The 24,058-nt window shown below is 33.7% G+C and overlaps 1 protein-coding gene across 1 annotated transcript in view; it reads right to left on the bottom strand.

Moving 5' to 3' along the window:
- LOC147064193 (tyrosine-protein phosphatase 10D-like) overlaps positions 1 to 24,058 on the bottom strand; it is a 183,321-nt gene that overhangs the window by 2,257 nt on the left and 157,006 nt on the right. The window contains exons 12-21 of the mRNA XM_085959245.1: positions 23,611 to 23,922; positions 21,438 to 21,716; positions 18,283 to 18,583; positions 16,456 to 16,942; positions 14,224 to 14,419; positions 12,289 to 12,526; positions 10,307 to 10,493; positions 9,462 to 9,719; positions 7,152 to 7,315; positions 5,762 to 6,000 (exon numbers count right to left, since the gene is read on the bottom strand). Coding sequence (XP_085815371.1) covers positions 5,762 to 6,000; positions 7,152 to 7,315; positions 9,462 to 9,719; positions 10,307 to 10,493; positions 12,289 to 12,526; positions 14,224 to 14,419; positions 16,456 to 16,942; positions 18,283 to 18,583; positions 21,438 to 21,716; positions 23,611 to 23,922 — 2,661 coding nt within the window. The remainder of the gene's footprint in view (positions 1 to 5,761; positions 6,001 to 7,151; positions 7,316 to 9,461; positions 9,720 to 10,306; positions 10,494 to 12,288; positions 12,527 to 14,223; positions 14,420 to 16,455; positions 16,943 to 18,282; positions 18,584 to 21,437; positions 21,717 to 23,610; positions 23,923 to 24,058) is intronic.

Raw genomic sequence — 24,058 nt, 5'->3', positions numbered from 1 at the left:
TGACATGAACGGTACAGCAGGCAACTGTTTGATAACGCCAACCGACCGCCGCCCGAAAACCTCACCCCGCGGCCGGTAAAATATTCTTCTAGACTTGTTCATTATAAACACATGGTTCTGTTTGATGGCGCAGTTTGCCGGGTTTGGTTGCCGTTAATCAGCGGCATTTCTCCTGATTGTGTAGAATGGGTCTTAGCGTTTTTACATGCATTTGAAAAATATAATAAATTATTATACAAGCATGACAGAGTTAATATTTCAAATATTATTTTCATAGAATTTCTTATTAATGAAAGTTATACCATCTATATTAAAGGCAATAATTCCGATTACATTTAATAGTTTAAAATATATGTGCATCAGTGGCGAAGACTTGTTACTAAGCGATTATATAGCGCTTCCCTTAAAAAATACCAGACTCGGTAGCAAACAATTATTTAACCCTTTTACTCCCACGGGGCCGATATTTCGGCCCACCATACCTATGCGAAAACTCCATCTGGGCCGATCCATCGGCCGAAAGTTTGGAACCAAATTTACGATTTATTCCAAATTTTTTCCCGTCATATTTCGTCTCGTGTGGACGAATCATTGTATTCACTGTGTGTTGAGTGTGAGTAACATTTATTTTAGTGTCGGCTTTATTTATAATTATGTCATACCCTATTAACTCACAAGTCATAATTGCTCTGCTGTCGAACTTGAGACCAAAGAGGGTCATAAAAATAATAAAACATTATTTTTATGACCCATTTTAAATTCTGATATTTCTTTTAGTTGTTTTATGATTCATATATCACATTACAAAATGAAGTTTGTAATTTTTGAACTAACAATGGATGCCACTGTACTTTTCGTAAGATGGTGAAAAAATACATGAATATAAATATTATTATAAATGATTTAGTGCTTTGAGACTTATTTTTTGAAATTACTTCATTCCATATCAGTTAGTTGTCGATACTATATCGAATTCTCTTGCGATTTCGTGAATTGAATAATATTCTTGAATACCTTGGACACTATACGATTTTTTTTGATTACTTTATAAAAATTCTATTTCATAGATAAATAATAATTTGTTTATTTTTTTTTCTGTTACTACATAAGGATAGATTATATTATAAAATTTGATAAATCAATTATAAATAAAAAAATGTTGTCACACTTGTTTTGTTGTTCAAACATAGTTTTATCCGTTCATTTCTAAATAAATATTGATACATTATTTTTTTCTTTTGTTTTATTGATGTAAACTATCAATATTATTACTTATTATTGCTTTATACACCATTGAGAACACACAAAAAAAGTTTCAAATTTTTAAAACATGTGTAGAATTAGTTATTTAAAAAAAACTAAATCGACGATTTTTTGTCAAAAAACGCTTGGGAGTTTTCGCATATGCTAGGCTAAATCAGCTGGGAGTAAAAGAGTTAATATTTACCATGACCTGTAAAATTTATTCATTGGCATATTTAAATTAAGCACAGTAACATCTATCTAATCTCAATAGAATCTGGATTATTACAATCATAATTGATGACTTAAAAATATATGGAAGAAAATGGTGACATCATTAAAAAAATACTGAAGATGAAACAAAATTAAACTTCAAGCCCCCAAGTATGACTGTCGAGGTATGCACTGTTTTTTTGGTTGCCCATCGCTTACCTCCTTCTAACAGGTACACTTCGCCAATGGCATCCGATTAAATACAGTTTTTTGATTGTTAATTAATCGTTTTGATGAACACCAATTATTTTATAACTAATTAATTAACCATGATAAAATTAGATTTCAGTTCTTTAAAAATATTGTTATGTGTATATATGTGTTAGTCAAGTCATTTATTATGTAAAAATTTATATTTAATTTCAATTATCGATGCAAAGACATTCATACGATATAAAAAAAAGTTTTCAAGCCTAGAATTTTAGTGTTTACCGGACCCAGCACCAAAGCATGTGGACACAAACGCAGACAGCTCGATCACAATACAAGTGTGACGTGTCACGTGTCACGTCTGAAAAGAATCTTTTGCCATCATCTCTCCGTCTCTCCGGCCAGTTGGTTAGAGTCCACGCTCGTTGTGCTCGTGTCCACAGAATCCCCGTTCGATTTGCCTGGATTAGAAGATTACAACCTCACACCGATATACACGACATGGCAATAAGGCCAGATGACTATCACACAACATTAGGATCCATGATCCAAGCATCCATTGGATGATTTTGATTATTTCTTGATCCCTTCCCTCTTATATCACAAAATCTTTTACAACCCTGTCATATTTTAGACCCATTAAAGAATAGTTAAAAATTATCGATTTCAGAATTACAGAATATTTTATTATCAGAAAAAATGAGTTTATATTACATATCTACTTCCCCTTTGTCACAAATTATCACATTATATCATTTATGGACTTAGTCAGTGACGACATACTAAATAGTGCCGCGTTGAGAAATGCCAGTGACACTTGTCAAAATATTCAGATGTATTGTACGCGGATTTCAAGCAAATTTAGTGTTGTATTTTTTATTTATTAAGGAAACAAACAGTTACACATTGATTACAAAAATTTAAAATATAATAATGAAAAGTTATTGCAACCAGCAAAGTATCCATTTTATTTGAATTTGAATCGAAATTAAAGTTCTTTTTATCTTGCCTATAAAAGAACGCAATACAATTGTTAAACTGACTTGAATTTTGTATGCCATATTATACACTGAACCGTTTTGATAGGTGCCACATGGGTTTCTCAAGTCTGCTATTATTTGGTGTTAGCGACGTTTATGTTAATTTAACGGCGACATCTTTGCATCTGGCCCATAACCACTAGTAGTACATTTTTTAATATTAATGAAAGACAATCAACAGAAAGCGATAAGAAATGTTTTGATTGAAAGTTATTTTCATGAATGACAAAAACACAAGTCACCTGTGCTATGGTTGAACCTGATGTAATTAATTGATAATCATTCTTTTATTTTGTTAACTGTCAATTCATGGTGGAACTGCATTGTATTGTTGTTTTTATTTAATAAAACGTAATTTTTTTATAGTACTTATTCCAGTTTTAATTAATATATTAGGACCGGTTTCGTCCGCCTCAGTGGGACATTTTCAACTGAATACATTTTTTAAAACAATATTTATCAAACAAAATTTAAAGCGATAGAAATAATATAACAATAGGCACGGATAATTATTATGTCCCACTGAGGCGGACGAAACCGGTCCTAATATATTAATTAAAAGTGGAATAAGTACTATAAAAAAATTGCATTTTGATAATCATTCACCCAACCCACTGGGTTTTGGGCGCTGGATGAAATACACATTGAAGAATCATTTATTTGACCAGCAGCGGGATCAAACCCACGACCCAAGGCTTCGGACGGCTGCTCTGCCAACCAGACAAAAGTGGGTACTAATTTACCCGAGGACAATCGAATTTTTGTCAAATGTATACTATACAACTAAAACTCATTTTATTTAGAAAGCATATTTTTTATAAAATATACCCAATGAATTACAACAGGTTCAACAAAGTTAAAATTGAAATGATGATATTAAAACAATTTAACCATACACCTACAATGTTAATTACATAATGAAAGAAATTTACTGTTAATGATTATAATAATTAAAGAATTCTAAATAGTGAATACTAAATTACAAAGGACCCGTACAGAAACCAAATAACAGAAATTACTTTGAGGTTCATTGCTTATAGAAGTAAGAAGTTTTTACAAAAAATGTTTCAATTGACAACTGAGGATAAAGACGGCTCCAGATGATGCGTCAAAGCAGAACAATTTTTAATTTACTAACCGTTGTGACTAGACAGATCGTAATAGAAAATGTGGATAACGCTCGTGTTATTGAAATCTAATAAGCTTCAACGCATCGTGTGGAGTCATCTTTAGACTGCACAGTGAAACAAAGCAATATTGAAATGTCATAATTTTGACTTTGGTAACAGGTGCATGACAGTCTGACATCTCGGACTATGCTGTGAACTCTGTGATATTTATTGAGAGAGGAAGTGCAAGATGGCACATGACAAAGGAGATAATATAACCATGACCTTTATGAGTTATACAGTGATCGTTCTATTGTCTTGGAAATTGTTAAAGTGAAGATGACTTCCTTTGACCAGACAATGTCGCAAGAATAGAATACAACCAGAAATCTGAGATTGAAAGGGAAAAGGAGGGTTCTATTATGTCAACTAAAATGCTGTATATAACCAATAAATTATTCAGGACAGCAAAATGTAAAATAATGCAACCATTAGCTAGATGGATAGATTTATGTATTTTTTTTCTCAATGAAATTTACACAGGATCCCCCAGGGAACACAGAATTAATGGGAACTGAAATATCTAACGGGTGTGGAGTAACAGGCAACATATCTCGAGGGTGGGAAAATATGGGATAAACTTGACAATTCTAAGCTTGTCAACTGCTCTCAGTTTATGCACTTGCGCTCATTTGGTGTATTTAAAGGTTGCAACACACACTATTGCACGTCTATAATGTGTGTTTCATTTTCGTAGGACACTCACTCATTCAAAACCCTACACTTCAAAATGTAGAGTATTGGAGTATAGCCTATCTGAATTCTATTTTTATTAATCGGCTGTTCTGTGGGATCCCCCAATTTATAAAATGGTAGAGAAATGAGTAATTTACTATAATTATCGTCTGTCTGATTTGATTGATTTTCAGTTTAGAGGTCATGTATGTTTGTTTTATGGTGCTGAATACTAATTCAAAGTTGAACTTGAAATTTTGGATATATCTATCGTGGTCAAATAATCACGTGTTTTTTTTATTGAATTTGATTATTTTTTAAACCAGCATATATAAAAAGGCTTTACATATTATATCTTTTACAACTACAATGATTTATGGAAGGGCTTGTTAGACAATTTTATAAAAAACAAATCATTGCTGCTTCATTGCAAAAAAGTAAAGAGTGACTCTACATTCACAACTCATTTTATAAAAAACGAATCATTGCTGCTTCATTGCAAAAAAGTAAAGAGTGACTCTACATTCACAACTCATTTTATAAAAAACGAATCATTGCTGCTTCATTGCAAAAAAGTAAAGAGTGACTCTACATTCACAACTCATTTTATAAAAAACGAATCATTGCTGCTTCATTGCAAAAAAGTAAAGAGTGACTCTACATTCACAACTCATTTTTATACAGAAAATGGATATCTGACCTTATTTTCTGTGGAAACACAATATTTCAAGGGTAATGAGAGGAAACTGAAATACATAACGGGTGCAGAGAATCACGCAACCGGTATTGAGTGTGGAAGAATACGGGATAAGCTTAAACACGTGTCAAGAATACGTCATATGTTGAATACTGACAAGTGCTCTCGGTTTATGCAATGACGCTCATTTAATATCAGTGTATTTAAGGTTGCAACACAAACTATCGCACGTCTATAATGCGTCGTTCATTTTCGTAGGACACTCACACGTTCAAAACCCTGCGTCAAAATTTACTGGCTTATCGGAATTCTATTTATTAATCTGTTCTGTGGGTAATGCAATGGAGTAAACTTATGGTAGATAGAGAGAATAAGAGACACACAGTAGGTTTGCTCTCTAGGCGATAGGTGTATTTGTGATAATCGAAAATCTTTGCTTCACTGTGCACACAATCTCAGTTGACAAAAAAAAAACAATGACCATTAATAAAAAAAGTTTAAATCGCAAATAATACCTTCGAAAGATTGATTATGGTGAATCTGATGCGGAGGGGGAGATTGATTATTGTGAGTGATTTCCTGCCCTTCGAGGACGGCCAGCAGGCACTGGTGGATGCAGATGTACTGCTGCTCCGTCTGCACCATCCACACGCGTTCCTTCCGCATGTTGTACACGATTCCAAAGATATCTACGTACTCCGCCATGCCGGCAATCTGCTGAATTATCCTATCTAGAGTAATGAAGGTACCCGACCTGGAAAATATCACATTTATATACATTAACAATTATTAAATTTAATTTAATCAATCATGTTGAATTAATTCACTAATTAATTTATATCATACATTAACAACCATAAACAAGTTGTTTACATGAAGTAATATAATAATAGTACATATTATGCAGGTCACATCAGGATATTAGAGGGGGGAAGAGCAGCTGGCCCCGGCCTTACGATTTTAGGGTCCAAAATTTTATATTGTTTAAAAAAAATTGCATAACTAGGGACTGCAATACGGTATCCCAGTACTTCTTGATACCGAAATACCAGTTTTAAAAATCAGAATACTGATATTTTCGGTATTGAAAGTGGAAACAAAATGTATTAATTAACATAAAAGGTTATGCGATGTCTGGTTTACTTCCGTTCCTCTTCGACGTCCTTGGTGACCGGCAATGACATTCGGCGAAATACATTTGCATAGGTAGGTGCGTACTTCGGGTTTTTTTCATATATTTCACGAATACCGGTATTCAATAGGAAATACCAAAATACCGGTATTGGTTTTTCATTTGGTATTGCATAACTAGGGACTGCAATACGGTATCCCAGTACTTCTTGATACCGAAATACCAGTTTTAAAAATCAGAATACTGATATTTTCGGTATTGAAAGTGGAAACAAAATGTATTAATTAACATAAAAGGTTATGCGATGTCTGGTTTACTTCCGTTCCTCTTCGACGTCCTTGGTGACCGGCAATGACATTCGGCGAAATACATTTGCATAGGTAGGTGCGTACTTCGGGTTTTTTTCATATATTTCACGAATACCGGTATTCAATAGGAAATACCAAAATACCGGTATTGGTTTTTCATTTGGTATTGCAATCCCTAATAATAACAAATCTAATTGTTTTAAAAATATCGATTGACGCATAGTGGTAACTATTGCGCTTCGAATTTGTCTCAACCATGTCTGTGAGTGTACAAGAAGATCATTTAGCATACGTTTAGTAATCGTAAAAAGCTTTTGTTAAATAGTTTTTGTATCTAAATAAATAATATTAAATACAACAAAAACTAGCATTTTATAATGTCTTTCTTAGTTTTTAATTTTAAAGAGGGGCTTTGTGTTTTGACATAAGGGCCGTGGTTATATTATTATGTAATAGTAAGATTACCTTCCAACACCTGCGCTGCAATGTACAACGATAGGCCTCTGGTCAGGGCCCACCCTCTCTCGGAATGCACGGACGAAGCGAACTAGAGTTTGGGGAGGATTCGGAACACCAAAGTCGGGCCACGTTGTGAAATGGAAGTGTCTCATGACCCTCTGGGTTTCTCCCTGGAAGAAGACATTAATTATGAAGTAGATAGTCAAACTGACTACAATGAATTAACTGTTAAACAAACAACACTTTATATACCACGAAAATTGAGTAGAGGAGGAACGCAAAATACCAGTGATATATTTGATAAAAATTAAAAATTACAATTTAATATCGTCTCTGTTCTGGCAGAACACACAAACTGGAAAATACTAGTTTCGAGTAATTTGACTTTGAAGTTGTTAAAATGTTTGAAATAATGGTCTATCATGTGAGTTTATTAAGTAATCGTAAAAAGGATGACTTTAAAATAAAGACTGTTTATTTATTAAGAAGGTTTCCAGGCGGTAAAGTTTGAAATAATGAACATTTTGGTACTAACTCAGTATGTCATTTTTTCGAATTAGTGTCTTCTGCCAGAACAGACTAACTGGAGAATACTAGTTTTGAGTAATTTGACTTTGAAGTTGTTAAAATGTTTGAAATGGTCTATCATGTGAGTTTATTAAGTAATCGTAAAAAGGATGACTTTAAAATAAAGACTGTTTATTTATTAAGAAGGTTTCCAGACGGTAAAGTTTGAAATAAGGAACATTTTGGTATAACTAACTCAATATGTAATTTTTTCGAATTAGTGTCTTCTGCCAGAACAGTGACGATATATAATTTGAACCACCCAATATATTTTGATGAAATTTTAAATGTCTATTATCACTAATCTTTAAAATACACTTATTACTGGAATATACTGCCGTGATCGAATCCATATGCATAATTATTAAAGATACACACTTTCTTTTGTGATTTTTCTACTTGAGATGATAGTATACACTACTTAGTCATAGCTCCCAATTAATTGTCACCTCCGTAACTTGATACTTGATGATTACCGGGATTGTGTAGTGCTGCGGATTTGTCTACATAATATGAGAGATGCAATTGTTTTTGTGATTCGTTTGCATGAGACGATAGGATACACTAAAAGTCATGGTGCGAGGCCTGGAAGTGGTCGTATTTACCTTGCTGTTGTTTTAGAATGTCATCGTACTAAGAAAGTATTACATCTGCGCATCTATTCTATACACAAGACTGCTTTCGGCCGCTACGGCAGCTATCTAGGGTAGGTTTGTACCGAAGTATTAGCACTTATTGCAACAATTACAATAAGTTAGCTGTCTAAACAGTCAAAACTGTCTATCTCGTTCTAAAATTTAGCATAGCCAAGAGAGGTGCTGTTAAAACATAGCACTTATTGTAACAATTACAACTAACTTATTGTAATTGTTACAATAAGTGCTAATACTTCAATAAAAACCTACTGTAGATAGCTGCCGTAGCGGTTGAAACCAGTCTTGTGTATAGAATAGATGCGCTGGTTGGTACAGATATGACACTCCATGCACTAGCGAGGTTTGACAGATAAAAACATGTATGGGTACAATAAAACTTGCGTGAATCAAACCAAATAGAACGAATTTCTAAAATGACTGGCATCTGTGAAAAAAATACGAAACATATATTTATTTTATCATGAATCTATATTTCAAGGGTATGTTCAATCTGTTGATAAATTTTTAAAGTAAAAATCACACATCGAATTTATTTTATATGGTAAAGTTGCACACGTCCGAAGTGGTGTCCCTGGTAAGTTGTGTTCGGCTGCGACAGGAACTCTAAGCGATAGGTAATAATGATGGGTAAACAGAATAAAATTATAGTAAAACCTCGTTAATACGATTTCCATGGGACCGAAAATCGAAAAAAAATTCGAATTACGAAATATGAAATGTATGGGGGAAAATATAAAAATTTTGAAAAAAAAAATTTTTTTTTGATTTTCATTAATTTTGTTTCCGATCATAGATTATTGAATTGGGTCATAAAATGTCAGGATTATTTTTATTACCTTCATAAAATAAGTAATTTTTGATGTTTTAAGAAAAGTCTGTCACAATTTTCAGTGACTGGCTCATGAAATAGTGTACTTTATTACGATTTATTGAATATTTTTATATGCAAGGACTCCGAATTAAAGGTATGGTTTTATATGTAAATAATGTTCAAGGGACTTTTTTTTCGTGAAAATTTCGAATTACGGCAAATTTCGAATTATCAGTGTTCTTACTAACGAGGTTTTACTGTATTAATAATTATATTGCTTACCCTGCAGAGCATAAATTCGGTAATGCTCCAATCTTGGTAATGACTATCGTTTAATATTGTGACGGAGATGTCACCGTAGTACACAGGCCGAGTATCAAAAGGCCAGTAGTGGTCGCACTTCTCCCTTCCCTTCTCTATGCATCGGGTCAGCATAACAATCGCCCGAGAATTACTCTCCCAGCACATCCTCCAAAAGTCGTCCCGAGTCGAATGAAGTGGACCTTGGGTGACGATGAATTCACGTGGCGAATTATATCCCTGAAAGAAAAATATGAGACATTTTCTTTTAATATGAAACCACAATTCGCTGACTTCATTTCTCTCTTAAATTGTTACGAGAATAAAAAGTCAAAGACGTTAATTCGGTGGATAGACTATATTAATTAAATAAGCTGCAAATCATTTCATATTGCAGATTCACTTGTAGTGACCTTCACACTTGTGTCACAAACCTAGAAGAACTTTTTATACAATGGACCAGCACTATTTAGATGAACAATCATAAAAAATAGCAGTATGTGTTAGTAAGTAACAACCAGTTTATAAGAGAATGTTTCACTAATCTTTTTGGTTACACATCATTTACTTCACTCTAACGGCCATTTTTTTGCCACTGGTACGTAACTACATAATAAAGTGACTGTTTTTATTATAGATAACTTCTAAATATCTTATTTCATCATAATCTATGATTCAAACCGAATACTGCGGTGTCGAGAAAAGGCATATCTTTCTCTCAGTTGATGGAATCTTGCAGTTAAATCGATCTCACATCCGTAGATGAAAGGAGAAGACACGAAAAGAAGCATAAAGACACGATTGATCGTGTTTTATAAATGACTCACCGGCACATAGTTGGCGTTAATATAATCCGAGCCCTCTTCATCGTCGACAGGCTGCAGCTTGAAACGGGAGTGGTCGTATGGGAGGATGTTGGTGAAGCGATTCTTGGGACGGTTGCACGGCAAATCAGCCGCTGTGCACGCTTGCTCTCTTCCAACATGCTTGAGCTCTTCAAACTCTTCGCTGAATCTACACAAAAATCAAGAATAAAGTGTGGATAATGTAATCTAGAATGGATAACAGTCAAAGTAGAAAAAAACACATGGCAGTATGGCTGAATTGACACGTCTGACATATCAACATAACCTACAATTTTATTAGTCATGCCATTGCAATTGCAGCACAAAATGTAATCGCAGTAAAATAAATATTATGTTACTATTAGCTGCTACTAGCCACTCGATATTTGACAGCTCGCAGGGAACTATAAATTAAGAACATAATCATATCTCATAACAGTCAGATCTTGCATCTCAATTCTCAATATGTAAAATTGACATACTCTGTCACGCTCTACAAGTTAACACAGCCAAGAAGCTGTTAATACATTGGACGCTAAAGACGCGCCTTAGGTGGTCATTCGATATAATTAGCATGCTATTTAAATGTGGTAATTAAAAAGTAATTATCTAGTCAGCAGTCAATGTGTTAAAAGATAGCACTTTTTGACAGTTCAGACAGTTAACTTATTTACATAATTGACCGCCTGAATACGTAAAGTGATAAATTTGATTTATTTATCATAATTAGCTCTTTTTGGATATTAACTCTTTTACTCCCAGCTGATTTAGCCTAGCATATGCGAAAACTCCCAAGCGTTTTTTGACAAAAAATCGTCGATTTAGTTTTTTTTAAATATCTATTTCTACACATGTTTTAAAAATTTGAAACTTTTTTTGTGTGTTCTCAATGGTGTATAAAGCAATAATAAGTAATAATATTGATAGTTTACATCAATAAAACAAAAGAAAAAATAATGTATCAATATTTATTTAGAAATGAACGGATAAAACTATGTTTGAACAACAAAACAAGTGTGACAACATTTTTTTATTTATAATTGATTTATCAAATTTTATAATACAATCTATCCTTATGTAGTAACAGAAAAAAAAATAAACAAATTATTATTTATCTATGAAATAGAATTTTTATAAAGTAATCAAAAAAAATCGTATAGTGTCCAAGGTATTCAAGAATATTATTCAATTCACGAAATCGCAAGAGAATTCGATACAGTATCGACGACTAACTGATATGAGTGATATGGAATGAAGTAATTTCAAAAAATAAGTCTCAAAGCACTAAATCATTTATAATAATTTTATATTCATGTATTTTTTCACCATCTTACCAAAAGTACAGTGGCATCCATTGTTAGTTCAAAAATTACAAACTTCATTTTGTAATGTGATATATGAATCATAAAACAACTAAAAGAAATATCAGAATTTAAAATGTGTCATAAAAATAATGTTTTATTATTTTTATGACCCTCTTTGGTCTCAAGTTCGACAGCAGAGCAATTATGACTTGTGAGTTAATAGGGTGTGACATAATTATAAATAAAGGACACTAAAATAAATGTTACTCACACTCAACACACAGTGAATATAATGATTCGTCTACACGAGACGAAATATGACGGGAAAAAATTTGGAATAAATCGTAAATTTGGTTCCAAACTTTCGGCCGATGGATCGGCCCAGATGGAGTTTTCGCATAGGTATGGTGGGCCGAAATATCGGCCCCATGGGAGTAAAAGGGTTAAGTGATTGTTAGAATAGGTCTGCTGAAATAATAAACATTAATTGAAACTTTGTTGTCTCCTGGCGGTATTTTAACATGCTTTTGAATTACGTATGGTAGTTTTATTTTCACATTCAATATTTCTGAAGTGTGTTTCAAAAAGTCTCATTTGCCTCCACGGACAACGATTTTTTGTATGGGGTATTTTTTATATGTTTAAATGAAGTATTTTTACCTGAAATCTGAATCTGCTGACATAATCCGATAATGCTCGGCAAAGTTGGGGATTCTGACAGGCTTTGAAGTTTCAATGACGCTATCGGGCAAGCTCATGGTGTCATTACCGTTGCGTGTTTCTTTGGCCTTCCGTCCGACAGCTCTTCTGCGTCTCAGCACAAGGAAAAGTATCACAACCAATGCTCCAATGGCAAGTGGAACGGTTATGCCCACAATCAATGGAGTGTTGTCCGTATCTGAAAATAATATACACATCATTAACAGTGTTTTTTGTCAATCTTTCACAAAAATACATTGTGTTAAAAATTACCACTGAAATTCATGAGGTTGACAGATTTTTATGTAAAACAAAAGAATATCAAGTGTCATTACTTATTTTTTAAAAGTTATCTCTATTTCCGAATTATTATTTTTCAGATTTAATAAGATAATATGTAAATATTTATCAGCCCCTATAAAGTTCAAATATTACTTACCAAGAAATAAAACTCCTTGCATGCATAAAGAAAAAAAAATTATATTATTCTTGTATAACTATGGTATTGTATCGATGGTCATAATACATTGACACCTTGTATTTGACAGGGGGGACATAAGAGAGCAGACAATCATCTCATCACACTAAGAGTGAAGAGGCGATGTTGGACTTGGCTTGACCAAGTGCTGCGGATGGCTCATTAAAATTTCAACCTGGCTTGCCTGTTCTTCAAGCCAACCGTATTTCAGTGTCCTGAAAAGCCGCTAAATATTATCCACAGAGTGTATACGGCGAAGCTACAGGATGCTGGCATGACATGGGATGACGTACGAAGACAGACTTTACATAAAAAAATGTATGGGTACATTATATTTTAGTAGAACTGTTGATGAAGAAAAAAAGGTATACATTTGTTTATGTAAGTAATAAATAGCTTATGTGTGCTGTTTCAAAGAACACTTCTGCAAAATATTTCAAATGTAAGTTAGAATAGTTCTGCAATCAGCTGAAGATATGCTCCAATTAAGGGATGGACATGTTCGAAGAAGAAGAAAAAACCTATCCCGAGACTTTGTGTGAGCCCCATATTTTTACGTAGTTTTTAATGGAACGTGCCTATATGGAACTATCTATCGACATAAAATAGAACTAACGATCTCAGTCGATAATGAAGTATTTGTTACTCGAACTTATTATATTAGATATGAGTAGTCGATATCAAACCTTTCAAAAAAGCAGTTCACAAATAATCTCTCAATTGAATAATCATTCATCGCATACTGTGTTTGTCCGCAATATACAGAAAACTATCAAAATAATAAAGCCATGCATTGCTACCGGTAATTGAATATGTTTATTCCAAAAGGAAGTAATTAAGGCAGTATGTAATAAGGGTTTTTCTGAATATATTTATATGTATATCACTTTCATAGGCTCCATCTCTATACAAGAAGATTTTCTTCAACATTTTTAGTTTATTCAATCATTTAAGACAGTACGTCTCAAAGTGGGGGGCACGGCCCCCCTTGGACGTCCTGCCAGGGAGCCGCGAAATATTTCAGTATTTGAAGAAAAAAAACGTGATTAATATCTCCTATTAAACAGAGCAACTTCTTTGCAATACAACTCGATGACATATACAAACTACGATACACTACTCGATATAAACTACGCACAGTTAATGGTTTTTATAAGATATTAGAATGATTCCCAAATTCATGACGATTTGCTTTTCTGTAAGGAACTTTTGGCGACACCAAAAGGAATAGATCCACAATAATCTAGAAAATCATGATAAAAAATGTACATAAATTAATAGTAAATAAAGTCCTGTTGGTCACTAAAGACTAAAATTTTTGGGGGGGGAGCCTTGGATTTTTTTTCTGATTTCGGGGGCTGTGGTATAAAAAAGTTTGAGAAGCACTGATTTAAGATATTACCAAATAATGCCATTACCTGTCTGTATAGGGAAACTGTAGGCTGTATCTGTAAATTTATCGGGGGCCGTGAATGCTCTCACTTTAACTTTGTAGACCGAACCGGATTTGAGGGGTCCGTTGCAGTAACCGACGTGACGCTCGTCACACTCTTCCAAGCCAATAGTGAAGTCTTCTACAGAACTATTGTTGAACGGGTAGTATGGTTCCATTACCTGAAAATAATCAAACAATCATGATACAAATCGTCACTAATGAACCATCATCAAGCCTTCAAGCCTGGTTTTCATTGGTATAGTTAGCGGTAGAGTATACTAACATACTTACTAGCTAAACTATACTCTACCGGATTTGGTTGTTGAACATACATAATTATTCGAAAATCGTCTCATTTGCCTGACTATTAGTTAATTTCAATGTATGTAATTAGGTAGGGAATAGGAGGCTAAATTTGGTAAAGCACGGCTGGAATCCGATGGATGCAAATTCAAGTCTTGTCCAGTGCCATATATTTTTCAAGATTTTTTCTATGTATGTTTCAGAGATATTTCAAAATTACATACACTTATTTAAATTATTTTTAGGAATCCATAGTTTATAATTGTTTGGTATCAAATATTCACCTTTGAGTTTTGAGTCCACATTTGAGTCCATATACAGTGGAACCATTGGCGGCTCTATGCTCGATGATTTGGTAGGTCAGTTTTATATTATTTTAATTTGCCTTTTCGTTGTACACTTAAAAGACGTATAGCAAATTGGCTTTTTATACATTATAAAAGAAGTGATATAAATTGTTAGATAGTTAGATTAAAAAGATAGATACCTACTTAACCTTAAAAAAAATGTCTATTTTCACATCAAACAATCAAAAATATTTAATAAAAACTCCGTAGCTTTTTCATTAAACTATCACTATCAGAAAAAGTGTTGTGTACTGTTATGAAATGGCGGGATCATGTATATATAAACACTTTTTATATTTCCACTGATTTTATTAGAAGGTAACTTTTACGATTAATATAGCAGATTACATTTTAAAGGGTAACTTTTATACAATGGTTTAACTGTTTAATACAATGAATGCAGTCGATGCGTTTTAGTCAAAGGTTGTATTTAAACTAAACTAAAAAGCTATTTTTGGTTGAGTACTATAATATTACAAAACAAAAAATGCAATGACATTGCATAATATGAAACTTTCAGACAACAATAGGAAGTTTGAAATAATAAAAATATAAAAAATAATACGGTTGAAACCATGCTTGGTAGGTAATATAATACATGCTTGATGAAATCGCGAGGCAATAATAATTAATAACAGAACAACGTTTTATACCTGTTTCCTTTAACACACTGAAAAATGTATTGTTATCTCTTTCTGGGACAATGACGAAAATCTTGCCTATGCAGCGTAAAAACAAATTAAAAAAAAGACTGGCGAAATGTGTGTTTTCTCCATTTCACATATGGAAAATGAGAGAGAAAGAGAAATAGGTAGAAATATTTTATTCCGGCATATTTCCAAATGCCCAAATTATAGCGACCGAGCGGATTCCTTTTGTTTGAATTTTATACACACAGTTCGTTCGTCCGTGTGCGTCTCGCCTTGACGTGTTAGCCGATAATTATTATAATACATTGTACCTACATCTTAGATTATAACCTACATAGATTGTAAGATGTTTATTTTTGGAGGGTCATTGACCAATTGACCTAATGGACCAGCCGCTATTGAGTGGAACCCCAATCTACCGTTCTCGCATAAATCGTTTTCACGCACGGATCGTTCATTTTTGAAAGTCCCGCCAAACACCGGCATTAACCGTTCTCCGATTTACCGTTTTCCTCGATTCATCGTCTAAATATTATGGTCCCGTCACAAACATTATACCGATTGACCGTTTTTGTTGAATATTTTTCATTTCGCTTTCGTAGAATTGTTTATGATACATACAGACCTTTCAGTCGCGTCGCTTTGTTTGCACAGGTCGGTCAGCGCTCAGGCTTGCCTCGCATCTCGTATAACGAATTATTATAAGTCGCAACTAAAATGCCCCCCATGACGAACACTAGAACTCTAGCTGAGAAACTGAAAATAATTCAAGACGTCGAAAAATCCAGGATAAAAACGAGTTTTTTTAAAAAAAAAAATTATATATCCCGCATTTATCATTTTTTTAGGGTCCCTTGAAAACTGTAGAATCGGGGTTTCGCTGTAAACAGATGTAAAAATGAATACATTACTAACTTGATATGGTGGCCATACACTGTATGCTTGGACGTCTCTCCATGATGGCATCTCCAATCCGGAAGCATTTTTAGAATCATCTTCCGCTACAATAATCGTGAACATTGTAATGTTGCCATTCTGCGGCGAGAAATAATTCTTTCTGAATCGTATTTGGATGGTGGCTGGCGTGCGGCGGACTTCTGTCGGAACAACTTGAGCTCTCGGTTTCGGCGGAGCAAGAATCGGCATCTTTTGCTTCCAGATAACTTCTTTGCCGTATCCTACTTTGGTTTCCGCTTGAATTCTGAAGATGTATGTTTTTCCCGGTACGAGATTCTTGAGAGATCCTTGAGCCTCCCACGGTTTGAAATCTTTTGTCAACGTGTATATAGAGCCTTCCAATCCGTAAGTTATGGTGAACTTTCTGATGATTCCATTCTGTTCGGTGGTAGGAAGGGTCCAGGTAAATGCTATCTCACTCGGTTGAATGTCCATGGGATGGAAGCTGAAATAGATGATTTGAAAAATATTAGATTGGCAACATCTTCAAGGTATTTGTATTTACAGGAATGATTAAGGAAAAATAATATATTTTAGGAATTAAAAAAAAAACAGAAAAACCAGATTAACTTATTAGCCAAACATTTTATTCACATATCATGGCAGCTAACCCATTGCTGGAATGTCTACATTTTAGTAATAAAAGGCATAAGAGGAGACTTGAGTGAAACACAAAAAATCGCAAGGTTTTGAGATACTCGTTTTCATAACAATACGATAATTTCGATAGATCTTTATAACATTATATAATATGTAACTATCAATATAGTTACTTTTCTTTTTTGATTCATTTCAAAATTATATCGATAATGTATTGATTATTGCATTATTATGAGACATGGAATCGCACGCAATTTTAGGCTGTGACACTCGACAGATCATAAGTGTCATTACGTATTTAATTGTAATTGTCATAATAAATTACAAAAACATGACTTATAAACTCTATGCTTACAATACACTCTGGTATAGCCTATAGCCAATTATGTGGCCCTCATCCCTATATTTCCCTCCTACCTCAAATCCTCTATTGTCGCAAAACCAGGCGCATCGCAGTTACGAGTCAGTAGTCGACTGATTATTATTGTAAAAATTTCAGTCATTCATCGACCGCTCGCGCGCTTACAAACACTTACCACCTAAACCACCTTTGAACATCAAGTGCCGCGCACCGGGTGACCCAACAAACCATACCGCATAGTGCAACCAGGCCACGGAGAAAGATCATAAACAGAATAAAAGGTCAGTGCCTAGCATCCTAACGTACCCTCTCCCCCCAGCATTCACATCCACCATCACAATCATTCCATCAAAGTCAATTAAATTAAAATCAAAGCGCAACCACACTCAAAATAGAAATTTTTTCAATTTCAATTTCAATTTTCAATTTTTCAATTTTTCAATTTATTTATTTTACATATTGTGGACATTACAAATTATAAGTTTAAGACGTTCACAACATGACATTTAGAAACAAAGAAATATTATTAAAACAGTTTTATGTACAGTATAAATGTGTAAATACAAAAAATATTAAGTATATAGGTACAAGGAAGTACACCGGATGAGTTAAGCAGACCCTATTTTAAGAATTTAAAAAACAACGTCCACCTAAATTCACCCTCACGTAAGTGGAATATATCAAAATCCGAAGCGATTTCATTAAACATGGTTCCAGCATGTAAATAATGAAAAAAGTATCGATAACTTTAAATCTATTACACAAAAATTAAGATTTAATTATACCTACAGGTGATAATACGACATGATCAAATTTATATCTACCTGTCAACTTTTCCAGGAACGCTTTCAAGTGTGGTGAACGAGGTGGAGATGGGCAGAGAACTCCTCAAGATACTCGATTCAGTTCCAGATCTGACGACAACGGTGAATGTATAATTTCTGTGAGGTCTCAGGTTTGTTAACGTAATGTAATCATTCGATGTGACGTTTTGTAACAAATTCGATTCCGTGTTGAGGTATTGTATTTCAAACGCGTTCCACTCGCCTCGAGGAGTATCCCACTTGAGGGTGATTTCAGTGTCAGAAATCTGTGTTGCGTTTAATGTTGTGATTGGTTCAGGATCTGAAATATTAAAATTAGTTTTTTCATCGTTAATATCCTTTATAACTTTTAGGTTGGCAATGCTATTTATATTGATTTTCATTTTGTTTCAATATGATTCTTTTTCCCGCCATTATGATTAAATAAAATTGTTGTTTTTCAAAGTTATGTATGTAGAAAATGATAAAAAACGTTCATTGAGTCGTGCGGGTGTCGATGAAGCGCGGTACGCGTGAGGTCACCTCATTGTTGTTCTGGTGATTTCAGCAGATTTTGCTAACTGACAATGTTCGTTTAAAGGTTCAAAATGTGCTACGTGATGGGAGCATCAGTCTGATAACATTTTAAATACCAAGAAAAACGACATTACACACTTGCGGCAACTTACTGTGACGGCACATAATGTTATCATAATATATTTGAACCTTATCGTCATTAGAGCGGTAGAATTGGAAGTCACACAAAGTTAATATTTTGTAATTTGGTGGATTGAAATAAAGCAGTATTATTTACAGCCGTCATCTTTATCCTTACCAGTTAAAGTTTTAATGATATATGTATAGTATAACACATGTGATTTTTTACGCAATCGATTTAAATATTATGAATAATAATTATAATATGGAGGATTTGGCTGTCTTTCTTTTAGCCAATTATTGCTTAAAGAATACAGTCCGTCCTTTATAATGTGAATGTTATTTCGTGGTTGAAATGTCATGTCTAATAAAATTAATGAAACAATCCATTCGTAGCAAATGAAAGATTCAAGGTTTATCTTGGTAACACAAAAAGTAAATTATCACTTTTACTCCTAAACAGAGCATATGGGCATCCACAGAGTGGAGATTACATTAACAGATTTTTGTGAGGAATGCTTATTACCCATTCGGTCAGCCCACTGGAGCACTGGATCAACTATTTTGCCAGCGACATGGTCGAATTACAAACCCATGGCTTCAGAGACAGTCACTGTCAATCTTGGTCACAGTGGGTGTAATAGCCGCACTTATAATTTATTAATATATATATAAAATAATTATTAAAATAATCCGAGTATAATTATTGATTAAGTGAATCTACAATAAATTGTGTCAGAGTGCTTGCAGTTTTGACAAATGCAGGTAACAACAGTATTAAGTTTGATTTAAATGAATATGCAATGCGACATGCGGCTAACTTAAGGGGCCGCTGAAGAGCTCGACATTCAAATATAATTCAGTATGAAAAGGACCTCGGCGTCGTAACTACGTTAATTTAAATCGATCTTTTCGCAAAAATCACTATGAAGCCGATCAGAAAACAGGGCTGTCAAAATAATATTAAGCATTAATATTTTTAAAATGTTAATTTCATCATAGTTTTTAATCAAACCTGTGCAAGTACGTACTGATAACTTGGGTGGATTTTGTAGCAAACATACTATTGATATATATACGGGTATATTAGTATTATAACCCAATTCAAATTGAACATAGGTTGATACTCAAATACTATTATAGTATGTTTATGATTTCGAGAAAATAATACGATGGTATAATTAATCCATATCAATTATTTGAAAACATTACATTCGCACTTTGCAAAGATAACATCAAAATGTGTATATACTTATCTAAATGACGAATGACATGCATGAGTGAGCACGGCTGAAAGCTTGGAAATGTGTTTTTTTCTATTTCAAAATCTTTTAATTGTGTATTATTTTATAACAAATTCAATGCCAACTTCATATAACTAATAAAAAATACTGTTTGTTTCTACGAATAAAAAAAGACAGGAAGGAAGATGTGTACAAATCACGGCAATCAGAAAGGCCGGCAAATATGGCCGACAATGCGTGATACACAAACATAAAATACACAAAATTACAAACACATTCGAAGTTTGCCGCACACGTACAGACCACGTGATATTTGTTTACGCAAAATCGTCGCTTTTCAAAATGGCGAATTTGATTGCCAGATTTTACTGCGATGAATCAGTATGTTCCTTCTTGTCTTTTAGTATTCGTAGGTTTGTTTACTATGTACACCGAGAAATTTCCATTTATAAAATCGGAAACGAATTTTAAAGAAGAGTTTTGGAATAGGTATAATGCAACCAAAACTGGAAAAAATTCTATCATGGGTGTTGACTTCCTGAATTAGTTAACCCCAGGTCCATGCCACTACGTGAACCACAGTGGATATTAAGCTATTTCCACACTGGCAACCTCATTAAATTTTACGATACTTCCCATAATTGCTTAAGAAATTTTACGATAATTATCATAATTATCGTAAAATCTAACGAGGTTGCCAGCAACTTAACTTGTTGCCAGTGTGGACCCGGCATTAGATGCACAAAACTTAAATAATACATATTATAAATAAAAATTTAAAATTATAATTATTTATGATTTATGTCTTCGACAGCCCTGATGAAATAAATGTGAAATATGAGTCTGATCAGTCATAGAGCAAATTTATTGACACAAACAACTTTCACACGACCTTTTTATATTAACTAGTAGACCAGATATTATGGACCACATGTTAAAAAATCATATTTTCAATTCTCAAGGCCAATTCTGTAGAACGTCATCATATTATGTCTCGGTAGTTATTTTTTCAGCTTCACTCTTATGATGTTTCATCTTCTGGTAAAAATTTTCCTCAATGTCATTGATCTAATATTTTATATGGCAGTTGTTAAATAAATTATTTAATTTGTAATATTGTATTAATTAAAATAAAATACAATATTATAGTACATACTTATAAAACATAGATACTATTAAACTATGTGGAATAAGTACTACATATTGCGTTTTATTTTAATTAACAGATTAATTAAGCGTTTAATCTCAAATAGTACAGCAACGAAAGCAACTTACACAGTCTGTCTTGCCGTTGGATAGGTTGGCTGGAGACCCCATCGCTGACAGTCCACACGGTGATGTTGTAAAGTTTACCGGGGATGAGGCCACTGAAGGTGACCTTCTTATCGGTGTCATTGGCAGCCTTTTCAATGACAGGAATGCCCGACTCGCTCAATGAGAAGCGATACAAGTCGAAGCGAGATGATGATGATGGTGTGGGTGTGTATCGAAGTGTTACCGAGTCTCGTTCCTGATGATTGTTTACCACCACTACTTCTGATTGGATTAAAGGCACTGGAAAACAGTTAACGGCAAGCGGTTAATAACAATTAATAGATGTTTGCTGGGAATTAATATTTGGGCAAATAACAAGCTTCAAACACTTCTAAATTATTACTACATATTTCAACGGAGTTCATTATTATTACTTAGTAACCAAATCGTTAAAATTATGAATGAATTAATCCATAGTACCTATCTGTGGTGTTCGGATGATAATATCAAATAAGTCACCTAATCATTTCCTGATGGATTATTTCTCATTTTCACTCCATCACATGATACCAAGTTAAAAGTTTACAGATTCGTTAACTTTATAAATAAGCGATAATAATGATATTTTAATACAGACAATTCCGCTTAATTGGACCAACGGTTAATCGGGGCAGCCGCATTTCGGGCCAAATCTCAAGGAACGGAAAACAAACCAAAGAACCAACAGTAATTTATATCACTTTATTGGGACCACATTCCGATTAATTGTGTGGACATTTTAAAAATTAGTACTAAACAATATTTTAAAAAAATAGCAACATAAAAGGCTTTTTGAGTGTCGAAAATCCAAGCGCCGCTGTATTTATTATAGTTCTATATTTTTAAAAAGAGCTGTCTGTGAATTTCAATTTTTAACAGAAAAAGTTTTACCCGAACACCACAGATGTAATTAATTCAGCTAAGTAACGTAAAGTTAGAACATCAAAATATGTACAATATAACTACAACGATTTCATGGTCATAAAATAATTATTATATATTAAATGATATACATTATTTGAAACACCACAGAAATATATTCATTCAGAGTGGGACAATGTTTTTGGGGTATTCTAAATTATGTATATTCAATAACGAATGTTACATTCTTAAATGTTGCAATGTCGAAATTCGAAAGCGGTGCCACTGTGAGAGGCGACGATATACCATTCGCACTCATGCATAAGTAGGGGCTGCTAATTTGTATATGTTCATTATCATCAATGTGTTTCCATTGCTCCTGTCGTATCGGCTCGTCTTGCTTGCCCCCTCTTACTTACAATTTGGTACATTTATAAGTGGTTACTGCATGATAGTAAATAATCATTCTATCTTGTAAACGTCACAAATCCAAAACAACTTCATGAGACAATAAACACGCAAAATTTTTGTTTTAAATATATGTTCAATATTCAAAAAATTAAAATGAAAAACAAACTATTGTGGAATGTGTCGCCTTGGGGTTATTGAGTTTTTATTACAGACCTAAAAACTTATCTGTAGAATGGCCAAAAATAGAACAACGAACTACCATAAGATATCATTTTGAAAATTTCATTCGAATGTCAGATTTTGTCCAGTTACGAGTCTCTATTGGGTAGTTTTCGACAGTGGCTCCCCCATCCCATTCTTTAGATAAATTTGTAGGTCTGTACCTTGGTTATTCTATGCAATTCACTGTCATAACCAAGGTAATAACGACTCAATAATTGATATATTCCATTCGCAATGGGTACATTAGAATAAAGGCGCTTGTATTTAGGAAGTTTATAAATTCTTTTATTGCATAGACATGATTTAGGACATTTAGGTGGTATTTGAGGATTCATTTTTGAAATGAATTAAGATGTATTAAGGGTGTAAAACTCTTCCACGGAGGTAGATATTCGATATTGCTAGTGAATTCAAGCAATTTTTTTTACGATTGTGGGATTAATGAGTTTTACAAAATAGACTGATGAAATGCTGATTGAAGAAATGATTTTTCAGTCATCTGAGAAATGATAATAAAATGTGATACATAATGATATTTGCCACTCTGTTAATAAAATTAGCAAATACCTAAATTATATTACTATGTGGACATTGTTTACATCGTAAAAACAACATGCGGCTGTAAAATTTAAAGTGTCCTTTCTTTTATATTGTAACTTACTTGTCCTCGTATTGAGTTTAGTCTTTTCGCTATCCAATGTGTAGGAGACGGTGAATATTTCAAACTGGTACTCCACGCCGGGCATCAAGTCGCCGACTAGAACTCGGACAGGTTTGATCTCGTTCTCAGGAATAGTGGCTGTGGACGGATGCACGTTGGTGATGTTCTTCGAGAGCCTGGTTTGTATTTCGGCCGGCTCCGCATTCCACCAGCTGACTACGTAAGTTTCCACTCTGCCCTCGCGCCTCGGCCACTCCAGGGTGATGTTGGTTGAGTCCACCAGCAGCGCAATGTTTGAAACAGGATTTGGACCTGAAAATATTGGCATACTGTTTTAAAAACTCATCGTACCAATACATAATATTATAATTAGATACTGTTGTATTTTATAGTCTATAATTTATTGGATTATATCGCACCGTGAGTGTAAAACCAAGGCATCTGCGAA

Source organism: Rhyacophila brunnea, unplaced genomic scaffold (assembly GCF_057557595.1).
Source record: "Rhyacophila brunnea isolate RB1 unplaced genomic scaffold, BYU_Rbru_1.0 scaffold_8, whole genome shotgun sequence".
NCBI lineage: Eukaryota > Metazoa > Arthropoda > Insecta > Trichoptera > Rhyacophilidae > Rhyacophila > Rhyacophila brunnea.
The sequence above is the reverse complement of the archived record's forward strand: the minus strand, read 5'-3'. Positions and strand labels throughout refer to the sequence as shown.